At 37.0% G+C, this 21834-nt stretch overlaps 1 protein-coding gene across 1 annotated transcript in view; it reads right to left on the bottom strand.

The window, feature by feature from the left end:
- Nucleotides 1–1024: 1024 nt before the first annotated feature.
- LOC310931243 (aminopeptidase N-like) overlaps nucleotides 1025–21834 on the bottom strand; it is a gene marked incomplete at both ends in the record, with an annotated part of 28480 nt that continues 7670 nt past the window's right edge. Inside the window, 14 exons of the mRNA XM_083894353.1 lie at nucleotides 1025–1180; nucleotides 1896–1977; nucleotides 10403–10543; nucleotides 10763–10930; nucleotides 12334–12441; nucleotides 12978–13069; nucleotides 13886–14033; nucleotides 14322–14377; nucleotides 15809–15936; nucleotides 16771–16850; nucleotides 18408–18580; nucleotides 18666–18731; nucleotides 18815–18880; nucleotides 21047–21190. Of these exons, the coding sequence (XP_083750479.1) occupies nucleotides 1025–1180; nucleotides 1896–1977; nucleotides 10403–10543; nucleotides 10763–10930; nucleotides 12334–12441; nucleotides 12978–13069; nucleotides 13886–14033; nucleotides 14322–14377; nucleotides 15809–15936; nucleotides 16771–16850; nucleotides 18408–18580; nucleotides 18666–18731; nucleotides 18815–18880; nucleotides 21047–21190 (1608 nt within the window). The remainder of the gene's footprint in view (nucleotides 1181–1895; nucleotides 1978–10402; nucleotides 10544–10762; nucleotides 10931–12333; nucleotides 12442–12977; nucleotides 13070–13885; nucleotides 14034–14321; nucleotides 14378–15808; nucleotides 15937–16770; nucleotides 16851–18407; nucleotides 18581–18665; nucleotides 18732–18814; nucleotides 18881–21046; nucleotides 21191–21834) is intronic.

Genomic DNA, 21834 nt, shown 5'->3' with positions numbered 1-21834 from the left:
CCAAAATCCACTTTTTTATACATATTATGTGCTCCTGCATTGTCTAGTCGCTGTATAATAGTTTTTGTTTCATTTTCGTAGTGTTTCAAAAAGTCATGTAAAATAACATGGTCGCGGGCCGCGGTTGCATAGCCACTGTTAGCAGAGAGACGCCATGTTTCTACAGGAGCCTGTAAGGACAAACGCGAGAGAACAAATCAAGCGTCTCTTTACTTGTAGCTGAAGTCCCGCCTCCTCTCTCTCCGCTTCGTCTGCTGCGGCCGCGGTAGCTCCGCCCTCTCCCTCGCCTCACGAACCTCATCTGCTGACACGGAGAAAGACGACGAGGACGACATTTGACCCTCTGAGGACACCGTAGTGCTCAGGGAAGGGAGGGGGTGAGCAGAGGAGCAGTTCTTTGTTGTAAATTTCAGCCTCTCCTCTAGATGGCACTATAAACTACTTACTTCACCTTTAAGAGTTTTGCGAATATTTTCAACTGATCCTTGTTCAGGGCGATGCCGACTATTATGAAAGTAAATTTCAAGTCATTCTGAGATACTTTTTGTTTCTGAAACTAAAGTCAAAAAGGTTAGTATATTTAAGTATTTTTTATATTTATATGACTTATATATTCAAACAACACCTTAATGTTCATGTGCGTCACAGCCTGGACACAAACTCTACAGAGCAATAAAAGAAAGAAAGTTCTTCATCAGCACATTTTCATCACAAATCATGTTTTATTGTGACAAGAAACAAGCTCCACTTTAGAATTTACAGAAAAAAACTAATTTACAGAGAAAAATATAAAAATGTCGTCAATTGTATAAAAGTTAAAAATAATAATAAGAAGAATCATTGAATCATGATTATAAATGAAAATACAGAGATGATCCTGGTTTATACAAGATTTAAAACTGAAAACAGCTTCAACACTAACAGACGTGTGTCACCATGACGACGACACTGATTTAAAAGAGTCAAAACACACAAACTTCACACGTCAATAATCACGTGATGTAAACAAAGGGCGAGGACGCAGCTAATCTTTGCTTTTGTCGCTGAACCACGTCAGAACGCTGTCTTTGTTCTCTGCGATCCACTTCATGTTAGCGATGGTTCGCTCGATGGACTGATCCACGGCCAACGTCCCGGAACCAAAGCCCACGTCTGAGTTCTCCTCTTTAAACTGCTTCAGCTGTCAACACAAAGAGAGGACACCTGCTGGTGAGGGACAGGTACTGACACACTGTCAGCTCCGTCTCAGCGTCAGTAGCTCTTACAGCGTCAGTAGCTCTTATAGCGTCAGTAGCGCTTACAGTGTCAGTAGCGTCAGTAGCTCTGATAGCGTCAGTAGCTTTGATAGCGTCAGTAGCTCTTATAGCGTCAGTAGCTCTTACAGGGTCAGTAGCTCTTACATCGTCAGTAGCGTCAGTAGCTCTTATAGCGTCAGTAGCATCAGTAGCTCTTACATCGTCAGTAGCTCTGATAGCGTCAGTAGCTCTTACAGCGTCAGTAGCTCTGATAGCGTCAGTAGCTCTTATAGCGTCAGTAGCTCTGATAGCGTCAGTAGCTCTGATAGCGTCAGTAGCTCTTATAGCGTCAGTAGCTCTGATAGCGTCAGTAGCTCTTATAGCGTCAGTAGTTCTGATAGCGTCAGTAGCTCTTATAGCGTCAGTAGCTCTGATAGCGTCAGTAGCTCTTATAGCGTCAGTAGCTCTTATAGCGTCAGTAGCTCTGATAGCGTCAGTAGCTCTGATAGCGTCAGTAGCTCTGATAGCGTCAGTAGCTGTCTCACAGCCACGCTTCAGAAATGCTGAACTTTGCCTTTAAGACAGAGCTTTTTCTATAACGTGATGTTATTTTTGACAAAGTTGAATAAATGAATAAAGTTATGTTGAATATTCATAAACCTGTTTGAGCTCAAACTCGGTGGAGAAGCGTTTGGTGACTCCGTTGACGAGGTTGGAGAAGGAGAAGGATCCTCCGCCGTATCTGTGAGTGAAAACATGAGCACGGTGATGAACACATGAAGGAAACAACGTAACGTACGACATTCATGGCGTCAACGTTGGCGTCGTTTCAAACAGAAGTTTCTAAATAATGAAACTTTTCTCAGTTCACCTGGAAAATAAACGACCATCTCGTACACGACCATTTTAGTCTGGATTCATTTATTTTTTCTCTACTTTCATTCATTGTACGTAAGTTATACATCACATTAGTAAAGTGGTTAGTGTATTTTTTTTTTACATGAAACCTGGGAATAATGAGGAAAATTGAAAAGTCAGTTTTTATGCAGATGATAAATGAGGAGAGCAGAATAACATGACAACTGTAAACCTGTAAATCTGCAAAACTGTAAATCTGTAAATCTATAAAACTGTGAATCTGCAAAACTGTGAATCTGCAAAACTGTAAATCTGTAAAAATGCAAATCTGTAAAACTGTAAATCTGTAAAACTGTTAATCTATAAAACTGTAAATCTGTAAATCTATAAATCTATAAAACTGTAAATCTGTAAAACTGTAAATCTATAAAACTGTAAATCTATAAATCTATAAAACTAAATCTGTAAATATATAAAACTGTAAATCTGTAAAACTGTAAATCTATAAAACTGTAAATCTGTAAAACTGTAAATCTATAAAACTGTAAATCTATAAAACTGTAAATCTATAAAACTGTAAAACTGTAAATCTGTAAATCTATAAAACTGTAAATCTATAAAACTGTAAATCTGTAAATCTGTAAATCTATAAAACTGTAAATCTGTAAATCTATAAAACTGTAAATCTGTAAATCTATAAAACTGTAAATCTATAAAACTGTAAATATATAAAACTGTAAATATATAAAACTGTAAATCTGTAAAACTGTACATCTATAAAACTGTAAATCTGTAAAACTGTAAATCTATAAAACTGTAAATCTATAAATCTATAAAACTAAATCTGTAAATATATAAAACTGTAAATCTGTAAAACTGTAAATCTATAAAACTGTAAATCTATAAAACTGTAAATCTGTAAAACTGTAAATCTATAAAACTGTAAATCTATAAAACTGTAAATCTATAAAACTGTAAAACTGTAAATCTGTAAATCTATAAAACTGTAAATCTATAAAACTGTAAATCTGTAAATCTGTAAATCTATAAAACTGTAAATCTGTAAATCTATAAAACTGTAAATCTGTAAATCTATAAAACTGTAAATCTATAAAACTGTAAATATATAAAACTGTAAATATATAAAACTGTAAATCTGTAAAACTGTACATCTATAAAACTGTAAATCTGTAAAACTGTAAATCTATAAAACTGTAAATCTGTAAATCTATAAAACTGTAAATCTATAAAACTGTAAATCTGTAAAACTGTAAATCTATAAAACTGTAAATCTATAAAACGGTAAATCTATAAAACTGTAAATCTGTAAATCTGTAAAACTGTAAATCTATAAAACTGTAAATCTGTAAAACTGTAAATATATAAAACTGTAAATCTGTAAAACTGTTAATCTATAAAACTGTAAATCTGTAAATCTATAAATCTATAAAACTGTAAATCTGTAAAACTGTTAATCTATAAAACTGTAAATCTGTAAATCTGTAAATCTGTAAATCTGTAAAACTGTAAATCTGTAAAACTGTAAATCTATAAAACTGTAAATCTATAAAACTGTAAATCTGTAAAACTGTAAATCTATAAAACTGTAAATCTATAAAACTGTAAATCTGTAAAACTGTAAATCTATAAAACTGTAAATCTATAAAACTGTAAATCTATAAAACTGTAAATCTGTAAAACTGTAAATCTATAAAACTGTAAATCTATAAAACTGTAAATATGTAAAACTGTAAATCTATAAAACTGTAAATCTGTAAAACTGTAAATCTATAAAACTGTAAATCTATAAAACTGTAAAACTGTAAATCTATAAAACTGTAAATCTGTAAAACTGTAAATCTATAAAACTGTAAATCTGTAAAACTGTAAGTCTATAAAACTGTAAATCTGTAAAACTGTAAGTCTATAAAACTGTAAATCTGTAAAACTGTAAATCTGTAAAACTGTAAATCTATAAAACTGTAAATCTGTAAATCTATAAAACTGTAAAACTGTGACGTGATGCACCGAGGAGGATAGACCCACTGATGTCGGTCTCCTCACTGGATTTAATTTAAACAACATTTCTCAGTTTATCCGTTGCTAAAATTGTGGTGAAATAACCTACAGAGACGTTGGACATGTCGCTGAACATTTTTATGCTAAGCCCAGGAAGAGAGATACTCGGAAAAAGAACAACAAGTCGGCGGCTAGCAAACCGCTAGCTAACCCAGACGACGAAGCAGAGACAGAGCTAGCTAACGAAGAAGAGCCAGAATCCGGTACCGAGTTCTCCAGCTCCAATGATGATGACAGCATAGTGGTTCAACAGGTGACGCGTAATATTAAGGAGATGCTGGAAACTACACTCGCTAATATCCTGAAACCTGTCACAGAGATGTCAGAAAAATTAGATAAAATAGTAGACAGACTGGGGGCGGTGGAACAACGAGTCTCCGACCTGGAGGATAATGCAACAGCTAATACGCCACGAATTGAATTGGTGGAGTCAACGTGGAAAAAAAGCAATGGAAAAACTTGAGAATTATGAGAACCAGAGTCGACGACAAGACGTCAGAATTATTGGACTGAAAGAAGGCACTGAGGGTAAGAATTCATCTGTGTTTTTTGAGAAGTGGATCCCAGAGGTCTTGAACATGGACACGCAAGGGGAGAGGCTGAACGAGCCTTCAGTGTGGGACCTTCAGTGTGGGACCTTCAGTGTGGGACCTTCAGTGTGGGACCTTCAGTGTGGGACCTTCAGTGTGGGACCTTCAGTGTGGGACCTCCCAGCAGGGCAGGGCCCCCCGTGTGGTCCTGGTGAGGCTTCACGACTACATGGACAGACAGAGGATCTTACAAGCAGCAAGAAACATGGGCAGAGTTTCCACGAATGGTCAAGTTGTGTCTTTTTACCAGGACTTTTCTGCAGAGATTGTAAAGCGGAGACAAGAATGTGCAGATGCTCGCAGAAGGCTCCGGGAAGTGGGGATCAAATACGCATTTGCGTATCCAGCTGTAATTAAGGTTCTCCCTCCAAATGGAAAACCGATCTTCTTCACACAATGAAGGAAATCAACGACTACGTGAAGACACTCCCGACCCAGTGATTCTATCAATCCACCTGTTATCAGGGAAAGTATTTCATCTGCCTCTTCTTATGCAAACGAATAGAGAACGACTCGTATAAGGGACAGTGAGTACAATATAACTCTGAGATCATTTTTGTTCATCTTAATGTTAACACACTTATGCATGTATATTTCCAAGTGTACTTGAGTTGATGTGTGTCACGATTATTCACACAGTCGCTGACATGCTGGCATTATTGTCAAGATATAATCCAGATTGAGAGATCTGACACTTTTTTTTCTCTCTTCACTTTGTATCATTTGTCCCTTAGCTCTATAGCTAGAGTATGACAATGTTTTTGCTTTTTGTTTTTCTTGGCTCTGTTATAGCCATGTTAGGTAGACATTATCCAGACCTTAGTTGGTTTTTGCTTGGATCGTATGTTGTTGTTTTTTGTTTCAGGTCCAGGCAGGATTTCAGATTGAAAGCATATCCAACCTATGTTATAAAGTTAATGAGACTATGCAGCATGATATAATGTTACTTTATTCTGAATATTAACTTTTGTACTTGGAATATCAAGGGCTCCAATAATGTTGTCAAGAGGAAAACTGTTCTAAACTATCTTAAAAAGAAAAAATGTCCAGATTGCATTCCTCCAAGAAACCCATTTGAATGAAGAGGAGCACAAAAAATATCTCAGGGAATGAGTCGGACAGATATATTTTACATCTTATTCTACAAACAAAAGGGGTGCAATTATATTAGTTCATAGACTGTTACCATTTACAGCTAAAGAGAGTTACAAAGATAAAGAGGGAAGGATAGTTTTAGTAAAAGGAGAACTATATGGAGAATTAATATTGCTAGGAAATGTTTATGCTCCTAATATCTATGACAAGAACTTCTTTGCCCTCCTACTCAGTAAAATCGCTGAAATGGACTGTACAAATATGATTATTGGAGGTGACTTTAACTGCTACCTCTCTCCCTCTTTAGATAAAGAGCCTCCTCATAAAGATCAGTCAAAATCTGGCAGAACACTACAACATTTTCTTGAGACATTTAACTTGTTGGATGGTTGGAGGTACATGAATCCTAATAACAAAAATTACACATTTTATTCTCCACCTCACTTGTCATTCTCACGAATTGACTATATATTTTTATCTGAACACCTGGTCCATTTAGTAGAACAGTCTGACATTGGATCCATTGCCCTTTCAGACCATGCTCCTGTCACTCTGGTGATGCAGCCTCTCAGGCCCTCAGAGCGATCGTTCTCTTGGAAAATAAACGCATCACTGTTTCAGGATGATAATTTTATAAAGTTCTTGGAAATGCACACAGACATCTATTTAGAAGTAAATGACTGCAATGACTCTGATCCAAGATTGGTGTGGGAAGCTTATAAAGCTTACATGCGAGGCATGATTATATCATACTCTAGTAAGAAGAAAAAAGAGCCGACTCAGGAACAATCACAAATTGAAAATAAAATTAAAAAATTAGAGGAAGATTTTCAGAGGTCCAAATCAGATGGGGTGCTTAAACTGTTAAAGGAGACAAGACTACTACTGACTAATTTACTAACAAAGAAGGCGGAGTCAGATATTATGTTTGCTAAACAAAGAATGTTTGAATTTGGAAATAAGCCAAATAAGTTCTTAGCCCGTTTTGCAAGAAACTCTCCCCAAAAATATTTTATCTCTGTGATATCTGATGAGGATCAAAATCTTCAAACAAGTAATACAAAGATTAATGAATTCTTTCAAAAATGTTATAAAACGCTGTCTACCTCAGAACTGGACGATGATACATTTGCCAGTAGTAACTTTTTAGATGGCTCAGATACCACAACTAACAGATGAACGAGCTAAACTACTAGAAGGACATGTCACAGTAACAGAAATTGACAAAGCAATCTCCTCACTCTAGTCAGATAAAAGTCCAGGGGCTGATGGATTCTGTGCTCAGTTTTATAAAAAGATGAGAAGTAAAATTAACAAACTACTGCAACGTGTGTTCAACAAATCTTTTGAAGAGGTTGAACTCCCAAAATCTATGTACCTAGCTCATATTATAGTTATTCCCAAAAAAGGGAAGGATCCAGAATTATGTTCCTCTTATCGCCCCATTAACCTGCTTGGAGTGGATGTTAAAATACTCTCAAAAATAGTGGCTAATCGACTAGAAAGAGTGGTGACTGATATAGTTAATGCAGACCAAACAGGGTTTATAGGAGGCTGTACTTCATCAAACAACACAAGACGTTTAATCAACATTATTCACTATCTTAACTTTCATCAAACTCCAAGTGCTATAGTAACGATGGATGCAGAGAAAGGGTTTGATCGTGTTGAGCGTAAATACATAAAGTGTTGAAAAGATTTGGCTTTAAATCAGATTTTGTTCAATGGATACAGCTTTTATATAAAATGCCCACTGTCTCAGTCTTAACAAATGGTTTAATTTCTGCCCAGTTTCAACTTAACAGAGGTACAGCTCAAGGGTCACCACTATCACCTCTGCTGTTTTCTTTAGCTATAGAGCCATTAGCAATTGCTGTCCAGCAAACTGCTAATATCAAAGGAACGGTGATAGGAACAACACAGCACAAAATTCTGCTGTACGCAGACGATATCCTCCTAACATTAACAGACCCCCAAAATTCAATACCTGCGCTAGTCAACTGTGTGGAAGAGTTCGGTCAAATTTCTGGATACAAGGTTAATTTTACAAAATCTGAAATCATGCCTCTCGGCTTTTCACATGACTGTGAACCTGACTTTGTAAAACCTTTTCGCTCAGCACCAGATGGATTCACATATCTGGGGGTTAAAATAACACCTAAAATGATTCAACTTTATGCTGAAAATGTTAACCCCATGGTAAAACACATTAAAGACAAGATGTTGAGCTGGAAAAAGCTTCCTGTAAACCTTTCTTGGCAGAGTCAATCTTATTAAAATGATCATTCTTCCCAAAATGATTTACCCTCTATCTATGCTCTTCATATCTTTGAAGAGGAACAACATTAAAGATATAAATAAAGCTCTTTCTGACTTTATATGGGCTGGAAGAAAGCCTAAAATTAAATTAGATATTTTACAATTACCAAAAGAACAAGGAGGATGGGGCCTTCCCAACATTACAAACTATACAACCTCAATGCAAGGCAGAATTCTCTCGATATGGGCAACTGCTAAACCGAAGCCGCCATGGTTTGAAATAGAAGCAACCTTCTCCAAACTATACTCTCCTGTCAACTTACTTGATAAACGCAGGAGTGAATTACCAATTATTACGAAAGACAATTTTTTCATTACAAATGTATGTAGTACGTGGAGTTCTTTACGGAAATTATTTGGGTCGAAACATAAATTGAGCTGTTTAACAACATTGACTGATAACCCTGAACTAACCAGGGGGGGCAATGGACCTAACTTTCAGAACTGGTATGAAGCAGGAATTCACCATATTTATGACCTTTGGGATAAGGGGACATTTAAAACATTCGAATCATTAAAGGCTACATACAAATTACAATCAAAAGAATTTTACAAATACCTCCAGGTCAGACACTATGTATATACTAAAATGGATACTCTCAATCTTCCAGATGACTTCAACTCACTAGAAAAAACTCTTTTAGATAGTCTTAAACAAGGTCACTTTGTTTCCAGATTTTACTCCAGACTGCAATGTCTGAAAACAGACAGACTATCATTTTTACGGAAACTATGGGAGACCCAGCTGAAAACTACGATAGATGGAGAAATATGGGAGGAAATTTTACTTTTACCTTCGAAAATGTCCATATGTAACAGATTCAGAGAAATGCAATATAATATTTTACAAAATGTTTATATATCTCCATATATGTACAGTAAATATACAGCAGGAGTCTCTCCAAACTGCCCAAAATGGAAGACTATATTAGGGACAAGATTTCACTGCCTATGGGAATGTGAGAAGATTCAACGGTTTTGGCAATCTGTATGAAGCAAGTGCAGCCTAATCCAAAATTATGTTTATTAGGATGTATCCCTGAATCACTAAGGTCACATAAGAACACCGTACAATTTTTGTTTATGTTGGGACGAAAGGCTGTTATGAACAAATGGGTAGGAGATGAACCTCCTTCAATACATCTGTGGAAGTCTATGATATCAGAGTATATTTCTCTGGAAAGACTAAGATTTTGTTTAAACGGTCAGAGTGACCTTTTTTCAACAAGGTTTGACAAAGTGTTGAGGTACCTAGGAACTAGGAGTGCTGCTGCCTGAACTGTACTGGACTGTTATACCTGAAAATGTTCAATAAAAAGAATGTTCAAAAAATAAATAAATAAATAAAACTGTAAATCTATAAAACTGCAAATCTGTAAATCTGTAAATCTGTAAAACTGGAAATCTATAAAAAGGTAAATCTGGGCACACACACAGACACAGACACAGACACACAGACACAGACACACAGACACAGACACAGACACACAGACACAGACACAGACACAGACACACAGACACAGACACAGACACAGACACACACACACACACACAGACAGACAGACACACACACACACAGACACACACACACACACACACACAGACACACACACACACACACACACAGACAGACACACAGACACACACAGGCAGACACACAGACACACACAGGCAGACACACACACACACAGACAGACACACACACACACAGACACACAGACACAGACACACACAGACACACACAGGCAGACACACACACACACAGACACACACACACACACACACAGACAGACAGACACACACACACACACACACACACACACACACACAGACAGACAGACAGACACACACACAGACACACACACACACACACACACACAGACACACACAGACACACACACACACATACACACACAGACACACACACAGACACAGGCAGACACACAGACACACACAGGCAGACACAGGCAGACACACACACACACACACACACACAGACACACACAGGCAGACACACACACACACACACACACAGACACACAGACAGACACACACACACACAGACACACACACACACAGACACACACAGGCAGACACACACACACACAGACACACACAGACACACACACCCACACAGACACACACAGACACACACAGGCAGACACACAGACACACACACACACACACAGACACACACACGTGCGTCAGGAAGTGTGAAAAACTCACTGTGAGAAGATGTAGGTCCATCGATCTCGTACAAAGTCCCAGGCTAGCGGCTGACCCACCACGTTGTTGGCGATGTAGACGATGGTGGACGTGGCGTCTTGTTTCCTGATCTGCTCTGGATCCAGAGTGTACTCCAGGTACCTGACAACACATGTCACGGAGTCCAGGAAAACATGAACTGGATTCACCTTTTTATACCAAATAATAATGACAATACATGTTGTAATGGACACATTATTACAGGAGTAAAGCCGGGTTTTTGTTTTTTTTAACTCAAACTTCATTTTAATTCTTAAATTAATGTTAAAGAAAATCTCCCATGATGCATCTGAGGGCCCGAACCCACACTTTGACACCGACCTGTTGAGCAGCCACGGTTGTTTGGTGCAGGCCAACGCAGATCGCAGTTTCTCCGCTTCGCTAGCAATCGTGGCGTTCTTAAACTGCTGCCAGGCAAACTCCCACTCTTCAGCGCCACCTGCTGCGATGGCGTTGCAGTACACAGTGGAACGCAGGTTGGCGTGGATCCTGAAGAGACACGTGGATCAGGACCGTCACAATTATCGCAATCATGTCGCAAAAAAGTGCCGTAACTTGGGTCGAATTCTCACATCGTCCAGAAGATTTCAACTTTTTGTTATTTGTTTGTTATACAACATTTTTTTGTAGAATTCGTAACATTTTGTGAAATATAAATTCACACAAAAATCAAGATTACAACTTCTTAGCTTTGTTACATTACTTTCAAACACTTTTTTTCTGATGTTTCTGTAAAATTGAAAATGTTTAACCTGCAACATTAAAACATTTTGTAATCTTGTAAAATGACTTTAAAATAAAGTTTTTGTCATGAATTATTTTTCAAAATTTAAAACATGTGATTGTGTATCAGTAACATTGTGGAATTATAAGATTAGGAATGTTAAGTAGATTTTGTCACTATAAGCAGATTTTGGAAATTTAAGTAGATTTAGGAACTATAAGTAGATTTTGTCACTTGATTTTGTCACTTTAAGTAGATTTTGGAACTATAAGTAGATTTTAGAATTATAAGTAGAATTTGTCACTTTAAGTAGATTTTGGAATTATAAGTAGATCAAGTAGATTTTGGAACTTTAAGTAGATTTTGTCACTATAAGCAGCTTTTGGAACTTTAAGTAGATTTTGTCACTTTAAGTAGATTTTGTCACTATAAGTAGATTTAGGAACTTTAAGTAGATTTTGTCACTTGATTTTGTCACTTTAAGTAGATTTTGGAACTATAAGTAGATTTTAGAATTATAAGTAGAATTTGTCACTTTAAGTAGATTTTGGAATTATGACTAGATTAAGTAGATTTTGGAACTTTAAGTAGAATTTGGAAATTTAAGTAGATTTTGTCACTTTAAGTAGATTTTAGAATTATAAGTAGAATTTTACTTTAAGTAGATTTTGGAAATTTAAGTAGATTTTGGAACTTTAAGTAGATTTTGTCACTTTAAGTAGATTTTGGAATTATAAGTAGATTTTGGAACTTTAAGTAGATTTTGTAATTTTAAGTAGATTTTTTAATTATAAGTAGATTTAGGAACTTTAAGTAGATTTTGTAATTATAAGTAGATTTAGGAATATTAAGTAGCCTTTGGAACTTTAAGTAGATTTGAGAACTTTAAGTAGATTTTAGAACTTTAAGTAGATTTTAGAACTTAAAGTAGATTTTACAACTTTAAATAGATTTTACAACTTTAAGTAGATTTTAGAACTTTAAGTAGATTTTAGAACTTAAAGTAGATTTTACAACTTTAAGTAGATTTTGGAACTTTAAGTACGGTATCAGACGTTGAAATGTCAGAGCTTGAGTTTTTAAGAAGATTTTTCACCATTTAAAGAACAGTTTGACGATGATTATTTGTTGTGTACATTTGTAACGGCTGATATTTTCCAACACTCACAGGTTTTCATTGGTCGTCATCCAGTGGTCGAACCAACCCTTGACCAGAGTTTGACACTTGTCCAGTCCAGTTCTGCACGCCAGACTCACAGAGTTCACCTGGTTGTACCTGCAGACAAACACAGGAGCATGCAGTGTTAGTGCAGCGCTCTAGAGGGCGCTGTGCAGCAGCAAGAACTGATGATGAGGAGATGCAATGGTGAGTTTTCCAAATAAAAAAGAATCGACAGCAGTCGACGTGACACTAATGTCAGTTGGTTACAACTGTTGTCATGTAACAAAGTAAAATACTTTGTTATTGATATTATATATTATATATTATAGTATTACAAAAACAATATCCCCCCCAGATTAATAAAGTATTCTGATATTATATATGTTATATACTTTTACTCTGCTACATTTCCTATAACATGGGCTTCAGTGTCTTTGCTCAAGGACACATGTAGACTAGCAGAGACAGGAATTGAACCCAGAACCTGGTCCTACCACTGATCCACCATGGCTCAGTCCTTATTTATATTAATGTCATATACATGAAGACTTTTACTGGTGTAAAACTGTAAAAAGTGACATGTTCCGGTCACATACTTGTACTTTTACTGGAGTATGTGTTGAAAGTACTTTGTAGACGACTTTACTCACTGGTCCATGTGTTTGGCAGGAACTGTTTTCCAGTTATCAGTCAAATTCCCGTAGTATTCAAAAAGAGCCTCGGCCTTTTCCCCCAAGTATTTCTGAAAAAAGAAGAAGGTGAAAACAGTGTGATCTTTCCCAGAATCTTTCCTTGAAACTTTCCCAGAATCTTTCTTTGAAAACTCCCAGAATCTTTCCCAGAATCTTTCCCAGAATCCCTGAGTCTTTCCTTGAATCTTTCCCAGAATCCTTGAATCTCACTGAATCCCTGAAACTTTCCCAGAATCTTTCCCAGAATCCTTGAATCTTTCCCTGAATTTTTCCCAGAATCCCAGAATCCTTGAATCTTTCCCAGAATCCCTGAGTCTTTCCTTGAATCTTTCCCAGAATCCTTGAATCTCACTGAATCCCTGAAACTTTCCCAGAATCTTTCCCAGAATCCTTGAATCTTTCCCTGAATTTTTCCCAGAATCCCAGAATCCTTGAATCTTTCCCAGAATCCCTGAATCTTTCCTTGAATCTTTCCCAGAATCCTTGAATCTCCCTGAAACTTTCCTTGAATCTTTACCAGAATCCCTGAATCTTTCCTTGAAACTTTCCCAGAATCTTTCCTTGAATCTTTCCCAGAATCCCTGAATCTTTCCCTAAAACTCCCAGAATCTTTCCCAGAATCCTTGAATTTTTCCCAGAATCTTTCCCAGAATCCTTGAATCTTTCCCTGAATCTCCTTCTTTCCTTGAAACTTTCCCAGAATCCTTGAATCTTTCTCTGAATCTTTCCCAGAATCCCTGAATCTTTCCCAGAATCCTTGAATCTTTCCGTGAATCTCCTTCTTTCCTTGAAACTTTCCCAGAATCTTTCCCTGAATTTTTCCCAGAATCTTCCTTGAATCTTTCCCTGACGATCAGAGAGCTCACCTGCATTGGACCGTAAACCTCGCTGCGGTCGAACATCAGGTAGAAGAAGTCCAGGTTTGCGATGGCAGAGCTCCAGGGCATATAGTCTCGCTCTTTGTTCAGATATTCCGTGGTTCTGAGCGCCAGAACTGTCGGGATGATCTTGGCTCTTTGAACGAGAGGAAGATGACGATGAAGAAGAAGTTTGTCTGTGATGACGTGGTTTTTATTCTCCATAAACACAAATTGAGATTAAAGTAGATTTTGGAGCTTTAAATGGATTTTGGATTAAATAGATTTTGGAACTTTAAGTAGATTTTGGAACTTTGTAGAGCTTGAGTTTTTAAGAACAGTTTATGGTTATTATTTTTAAAGAAGTTATTTTACATGTCTTAAGCTAACAAAGAGAACAAAGAGTTTGGTGTATGATATGCAGTGTAACGTTAGCAGGGTTTACCTGGCCAGGTTGAAGGCGTCGTCCACCAGCTGAGCTCTGTTGATCACTTGAATGGCCTGAAACGTGCCAATAATCAATATTTACAATCAATATGCAGTTTAAAAAAATCAAAACTTTATTTTTTACATGAAATTTAAATAAATAGTTTTGGCCTTTGTACATTTATTTCATAGAAAATCCTTTTGGCTTCATATGCCGTCTATTTTTTTTTAATATTTTCATTCATAATACATTTTTTTTCATTTGTTGTTGTTTACACTGTGAAACATAAGTTTACACAAGTTAAACATTTTTAAAATGGCGTCTTTTGTTGGGTTTTTATGACTGAATTATGAATATTTATGATGACTCTATGAATATTACACATTACACACTAACGTAAAACCAATAAAAACTAAAGTAAAACCAATAAAAACTAAAGTAAAACCAATAAAAACTAAAGTAAAACTAATAAAAACTAAAGTAAAACCATAAAAACTAAAGTAAAACTAATAAAAACTAAAGTAAAACCAATAAAAACTAAAGTAAAACTAATAAAAACTAAAGTAAAATCATAAAAACTAAAGTAAAACTAATCAAAACTCAAGTAAAACCAATAAAAATGAAAGTAAAACTAAAGTAAAACCAATAAAGACTAAAGTAAAACGTAATGTCGTGAATACGTTGTGAAAACGTGAATACGTTGTGAAGACGTGGTGTAAACGTTGTGAATACGTGGTGAATATGTTGTGAATACGTGGTGAAAACATTGTGAATACGTGGTGAATATGTTGTGAATACGTGGTGAATACGTGGTGAATACGTGGTGAATATGTTGTGAATATGTTGTGAATACGTGGTGAATACGTGGTGAATATGTTGTGAATATGTTGTGAATACGCGGTGAATATGTTGTGAATACGTGGTTAATATGTTGTGAATACATGGTGAATATGTTGTGAATACGTGGTGAATATGTTGTGAATACGTGGTGAATATGTTGTGAATACGTGGTGAATACGTTGTGAGTACGTGGTGAATATGTTGTGAATACGTGGTGAATATGTTGTGAATATGTTGTGAATACGTGGTGAATATGTTGTGAATACGTGGTGAATATGTTGTGAATACGTGGTGAATACGTGGTGAATATGTTGTGAATATGTTGTGAATACGTGGTGAATATGTTGTGAATACGTGGTGAATATGTGGTGAATATGTTGTGAATACATGGTGAATACGTGGTGAATATGTTGTGAATACGTGGTGAATATGTTGTGAATACGTGGTGAATATGTTGTGAATACGTGGTGAATACGTGGTGAATATGTTGTGAATACGTGGTGAATATGTTGTGAATACGTGGTGAATATGTTGTGAATACGTTGTGAATACGTGGTGAATATGTTGTGAATACGTGGTGAATATGTGGTGAATACGTGGTGAATATGTGGTGAAGACGCTGTAATGACTGACACGAGCGATTGTCCTCACGTCTCACGTCTTACCGTATGATTGGAGTTCAGAGCGTCCACGAGTCTGTCCCAGTTTCCGTCATCATAGTTCACTCTGTAATAACCCACCACGTCCAGGTTAGCCAGCAACCACTGCGATGTTTTCATTGCATCGTTTGTCGCTACGGACGACGAGAGAGTCGCAGTTATTACCGACAAACACACGAGAGCAGGTAGCTATGACTTTGTCTTCAGTCAACGTCAGTGTCAGTGTTCTCCACAGGGAAGACCAGTGATTTTAGCTCACAGGGACACAGGAGCTGCTGGTCCTCTGCTGCCTCGTGTGGTCACTTTGTGTCACTGAGTTAAGTCTAAAGTAAATATTTTAAAAGCTGAATTCACTAAAATCAGTCATTGTAAGTTAGTGATGGAGGCAGCAGTGGATCAACAACTCCTGTGAACTCCTGTGTGCTGTGATGTTAAAATCACTGGTTTACTCTATGGACTTTGGTGTGGGAGAGTGAGTGACTTTGGTGTGGGAGAGTGAGTGACTTTGGTGTGTGAGAGTGAGTGACTTTGGTGTGTGAGAGTGAGTGACTTTGGTGTGGCAGAGTGAGTGACTTTGGTGTGTGAGAGTGAGTGACTTTGGTGTGTGAGAGTGAGTGACTTTGGTGTGTGAGAGTGAGTGACTTTGGTGTGGCAGAGTGAGTGACTTTGGTGTGTGAGAGTGAGTGACTTTGGTGTGTGAGAGTGAGTGACTTTGGTGTGTGAGAGTGAGTAACTTTGGTGTGGCAGAGTGAGTGACTTTGGTGTGGCAGAGTGAGTGACTTTGGTGTGTGAGAGTGAGTGACTTTGGTGTGGCAGAGTGAGTGACTTTGGTGTGTGAGAGTGAGTGACTTTGGTGTGGGAGAGTGAGTGACTTTGGTGTGGGAGAGTGAGTGACTTTGGTGTGGGAGAGTGAGATAGTGAGATAGTTTGTAAACGGCCTGGTTTTCACAGAGACGGATGTTTCTTACTTGATTTACTCCTCAGCCAGTACGGTGTCTGAGGCGTGGTTCCTTCCAACATCCACCTGATCGGAACGATCCATTCATAACTGTCAGAACCAAAATGTATTGCTCAGTTTATGTGGATTCATCACGTCATTAAACAAAATAATACCACAACTAACTAACTCACTCACTCTCTCACTCACTCACTCACTGTACTGTCAACTCTCTCTTTAATGTGGATCAGAAGGTTCTTCTGGACCCAGTGGATCAGAACATTTCAAACACTGGTCTTTTGTTCTGACTGATTCATACATTTCTCCGTCTGTGTACGAACTTAAGAGGTAGATTTTAGCACTCTAAGTAGATTTTGGAACTTTAAGTAGAATTTAGAACTTTAAGTAGACTTTACAACTTTAAGTAGATTTTAGAACTATAAGTAGATTTTACAACTTTAAGTAGATTTTAGAACCTTAAGTAGAATTTTGAATATTAAGTAGAATTTAGAACTATCAGTAGATTTTAGAACTTTAAGTAGATTTCAGAACTTTACGTAGATTCAGAACTTTAAGTAGATTTCGGAAACTTTAAGTAGATTTAGGAATTATATGTAGATTTTAGAACTTTAAGTAGAATTTGGAATATTAAGTAGAATTTAGAACTTTAAGTAGATTTTACAACTTTAAGTAGATTTAGGAATTATACATAGATTTTGGAACTTTAAGTAGAATTTGGAACTTCAAGTAGATTTTGGAACTTTAAGTAGATTTTGGAATTTGAAGTAGATTTTTAGAACCTTAGGTAGAATTTTGAATATTAAGTAGACTTTGGAATTATAAGTAGAATTTAGACCTTTAGGTAACGCTTTCTTTTACAGTCCCCTTATTACCAGGTATTTACCTGGTAAATTCATGGTAACACCAAAGTGTTACTAGGTAATTACCAATGGTAATAAGAAAGTAAATACAGTGAAACTGTTGCCAAAATACTGGGCATTTACCTGGTAACTATATAGTTAATTATAGCGTGTTATTACTGCTGTTAATAAGAAGGTATGTACAGCTAAACTATGGCAAAACTATGGTAAATGTAAGTGTATTATTGGGTTATAAACTGGTAATAAGCAGGTACCTAATTACTAGCTATTTACCCAAGGGGTAATCTAACAAACCTAACCCTAAAAATGTGTGTAATTACATGGAAACAAGCTTGGCTTTCTTTTACAGTACAGTTTTACTTTACTTACCGAGTACATTACCGTGCATTACCCAGTATTTTGGCAACTGTTTCACTGTATTTACTTATCTTATTACCCTTGGTAATTACCTAGCAACACTTTAGTGTTACCATGAATTTACCAGCTAAATACCAGGTAATAGGGGACTGTAAAAGAAAGCGTTACCGAACTTTAAGTAGATTTTACAACTTTAAGTAGATTTAGTTATTATACATAGATTTTGGAACTTTAAGTAGATTTTTGAATTTTAAGTAGATTTTTGAATTTTAAGTAGATTTTTCACTCACTTACAAACAGCAGTGTCAGTAGAAGGTTCTGAAAACCCTGAACTCTCTCTTTAATGTGGATCAGAAGGTTCTTCTGGACCCAGAACGTTTCAAACACTGGTCTTTTGTTCTGACTGATCACATTCATACGTTGTACGTACTTAAACGGCGACGGTTCTGTGACGACAGAATCTGGATCCAGCAGAAAGTGTTTCTGGGTCAAGGTGCCGGTCGTGGTGTTGATGGTCACCACAGGAAAACCCATCTGCAGCACCCAGGTGTTCATGATGTCCTCCACACTGTCCTCCAGACCAACGGTGGACGCGTCCACAGCCTGTGGGTCCAACACCAGGAGAAGGTTAACGGGACAAACACCAACCACAGGCCAGAGGTTTGAATGTAAAGAGTGGAGAACGTGCCGTTTGTAAGTGCTTCCACAGGTCGGTGTAGACCGTGTTCCCAAAGGCAAACTCCTGCAGGTAGGTCTGAAGGACACACATGTTCAGTCATCAGTCATTCAAGAATGAAAAAAAACAGAAGAAGAAGAAATAATAAAGTCAAAGTTTACCTTGAGTCCCTCCTTAAAGACGTCTTCAGTCAAGAAATCAGACAACATTCTGAGAACAGACGCTCCCTGAAGACAAAAGTCACTCGTTTAAGCAGAAGAAAGACACAGTTCAGGCTTTTTCATGGCTGCCAGCAGGGGGCGCAACACTCCCCCTGATAATCACTCACTCTCCCACACCAAAGTCCACTGAGAAACACAGGGAGTCTAGTAACTGGAGTCTACCATCTAACTAGTATCTGGTTAGTAGTCTGTAGATAGAAGGTACTAGTCAGTAGATACTAGTTAGTAGTCTGTAGATAGAACATACTAGTCAGGAGATACTAGTTAGTAGTCTGTAGATAGAACATACTAGTTAGTAGTCTGTAGATAGAACAAACTAGTGAGTAAATACTAGTTAGTAGTCTGTAGATAGAACATACTAGTTAGTAGATATTAGTTAGTAGTCTGTAGATATAACATACAAGTTAGTAGATACTAGTTAGTAGTCTGTAGATAGACATACTAGTGAGTAGATACTAATTAGTAGTCTGTAGATAGACATACTAGTTAGTAGATACTAATTAGTAGTCTGTAGATAGACATACTAGTGAGTAGATACTAATTAGTAGTCTGTAGATAGACATACTAGTGAGTAGATACTAATTAGTAGTCTGTAGATAGAAGATACTAGTTAGTAGTTATCAGGTAATAATTAGTAGAAACTAGATAGTAGATATGAGTTAATAGATAGTAGTTAGTAGCTTGTAGATAGAATATACTAGTTAGTAGTCTGTAGACATAAGATACTAATTAGTAGATACTAGTTAGTAGTTATTAGGTAATAATTAGTAGAAACTAGATAGTAGATACGAGTTAATAGATAGTAGTAAGTAGCTTGTAGATAGAATATACTAGTTAGTAGTCTGTAGATAGAAGATACTAGTTAGTAGATACTAGTCAGTAGCTTGTAGATAGTAAATACTAGTTTGTACATAGAAGGTACTAGTTAAAAATACCAGTTAACAGATAATGGTTAGTAGACACTAGTTAGTAGTTAGCAGATAATAGTTAGTAGATACTAGTTAGTATATAGTTGTTAGTAGATACTAATAAGTAGTTAGACGTTAGTAGATAATAGTAGTTAGTAGATAATAGTAATTGGTAGATAATAGTTAGTAGATAGTAAATAAAAGTCAGTAGATACTAGTTAGTATATAGTTGTTAGTAGATACTAATTAGTAGTTAGAAGTTAGTAGATAATAGTAGTTAGTAGATGATAGTTAGTAGATAGTAAATAAAAGTTAGTAGATAGTAGTTAGTTCACAAGGGAACACAGGCTGGTCCTCTGCTGCCTCGTGTGGTCACTTTGTGTCACTGAGATAAGCTGAATTCAGTAAAATCAGTCATAGTAGTAAGTTAGTGATGGAGGCAGCAGTGGATCAACAACTCCTGTGAACTCCTGTGTGTGTGATGTTAAAATCACTGGTTTTCCCTCGACAGACTCTTGTATTATTCACATGACTCGATCAGAGGTGAACAACAGTAGAAGAAGGCGAAGGTGGATCAGTGGTGGAGTGGGTTGTCTTTCTATTGGAAGGTTGAGCTGACAGCGTGTGAATGGGTGAATGTCGTGTGACTACAAAGGTGACAGATAGATACGGACCCATGTTAGCCTGTTTTATTGGATGTTGTTGTCATTTTGTGGCTTTTATTATGATCATCTTGTCTTATCTTTACGACGTCTCTAATCTACGAACAATTTATTTTTATCAGTGTTGTACGCTAGTTCATATGAAGACCATAAAGTTCTTATCGTAGGGAGAGCGAGTGGTTTATAAACGTCAGTTTCCTGTTGGAAGGGTCCGTCTCGCAGAGATAACGATAAAGACGTGAACTTGTGTTAAGTGGATCAAATCTGTGTAGCCTGTGGCTCTCAGTAAACAGCAGGGGGCGCTCACAGCGTCTCAGACTGAAGCCTCTGAGTAAATCTTTTACTTTAGCTGATTGATAAACACGTGAACAACAGTGTTGACTCAAGTACGTAAAAAGTCACGTTTACGACGCACATTGAATGCTTGTTGTAGCGTTGAGCTGGAAATGACTGACACTGATCTAATAAACAGTGATTTCAGAAGTACATTTACCACACCATTGTACTTTGACATACGTCTGTTGTTGTGTAAGTACTACTAATACTGCATCTGTATCTGTGTCTGTATGATGATGATGATTAAAGCGCTGCGTTAGCGTCACCTTGCTGTATGAGATGGCGTCAAACAGCTCACTGATCTGCGCTGGTTTCTGAATGTCTTCTTCTCTGGACGACAGCGGGTGAGACGAGGCCAGAGCGTCCACGGCAAACACTCTGTGGACGTCGCTGAGGACGATCAGGTCTTTCTGTCCGGAGACAAGGGATCAAAGTATCCTGAGTCAGGCTTAGGCTTAGACTTAGGCTTAACGTTAAGGTTAGGGCTAACGTTAAGGGTTAGGGTTAACATTAAGGTTAGGGTTCACGTTAAGGTTAGGGCTAACGTTAAGGTTAGGGCTAACGGTTTAAGTAGACTTTAGGGTTAGGGTTAGGGCTAACGTTAAGGTTAGGGCTAACAGTTTAAGAAGACATTAGGGTTAACGTTAAGGTACGGGCTAACGTTAAGGTACGGGCTAACGTTAAGGTAAGGGCTAACGTTAAGGTTAGGGCTAGTTACTTATTGACCTCAGATACCCTGCACCCTTCACATGTAAGGTGCAGGGCAGGAGTTAGCAGACACTAGTTAGTAGTTAGAATATACTAGTTAGTAGAGAGAAGATACTAGTTGGTATACACTAGTTAGTAGAGAGAAGATACTAGTTAGTACGTACTAGTTAGTAGATAGAAGATACTAGTTAGTGGTTAGTAGATACTAGTTAGTAGAGAGAAGATACTAGTTAGTAAATACCAGTTAGCAGTTAGAAGATACTAGTTAGTATGTACTAGTTAGTAGATATAATATACTAGTTAGTGGTTATTAGATACTAGAAAGTAGTTGGTAGATACTAGTTAG

Source organism: Microchirus variegatus (assembly GCF_963457635.1).
Source record: "Microchirus variegatus genome assembly, chromosome: 8".
Lineage (NCBI taxonomy): Eukaryota > Metazoa > Chordata > Actinopteri > Pleuronectiformes > Soleidae > Microchirus > Microchirus variegatus.
This window is presented reverse-complemented; position numbering and strand designations above follow the sequence as displayed.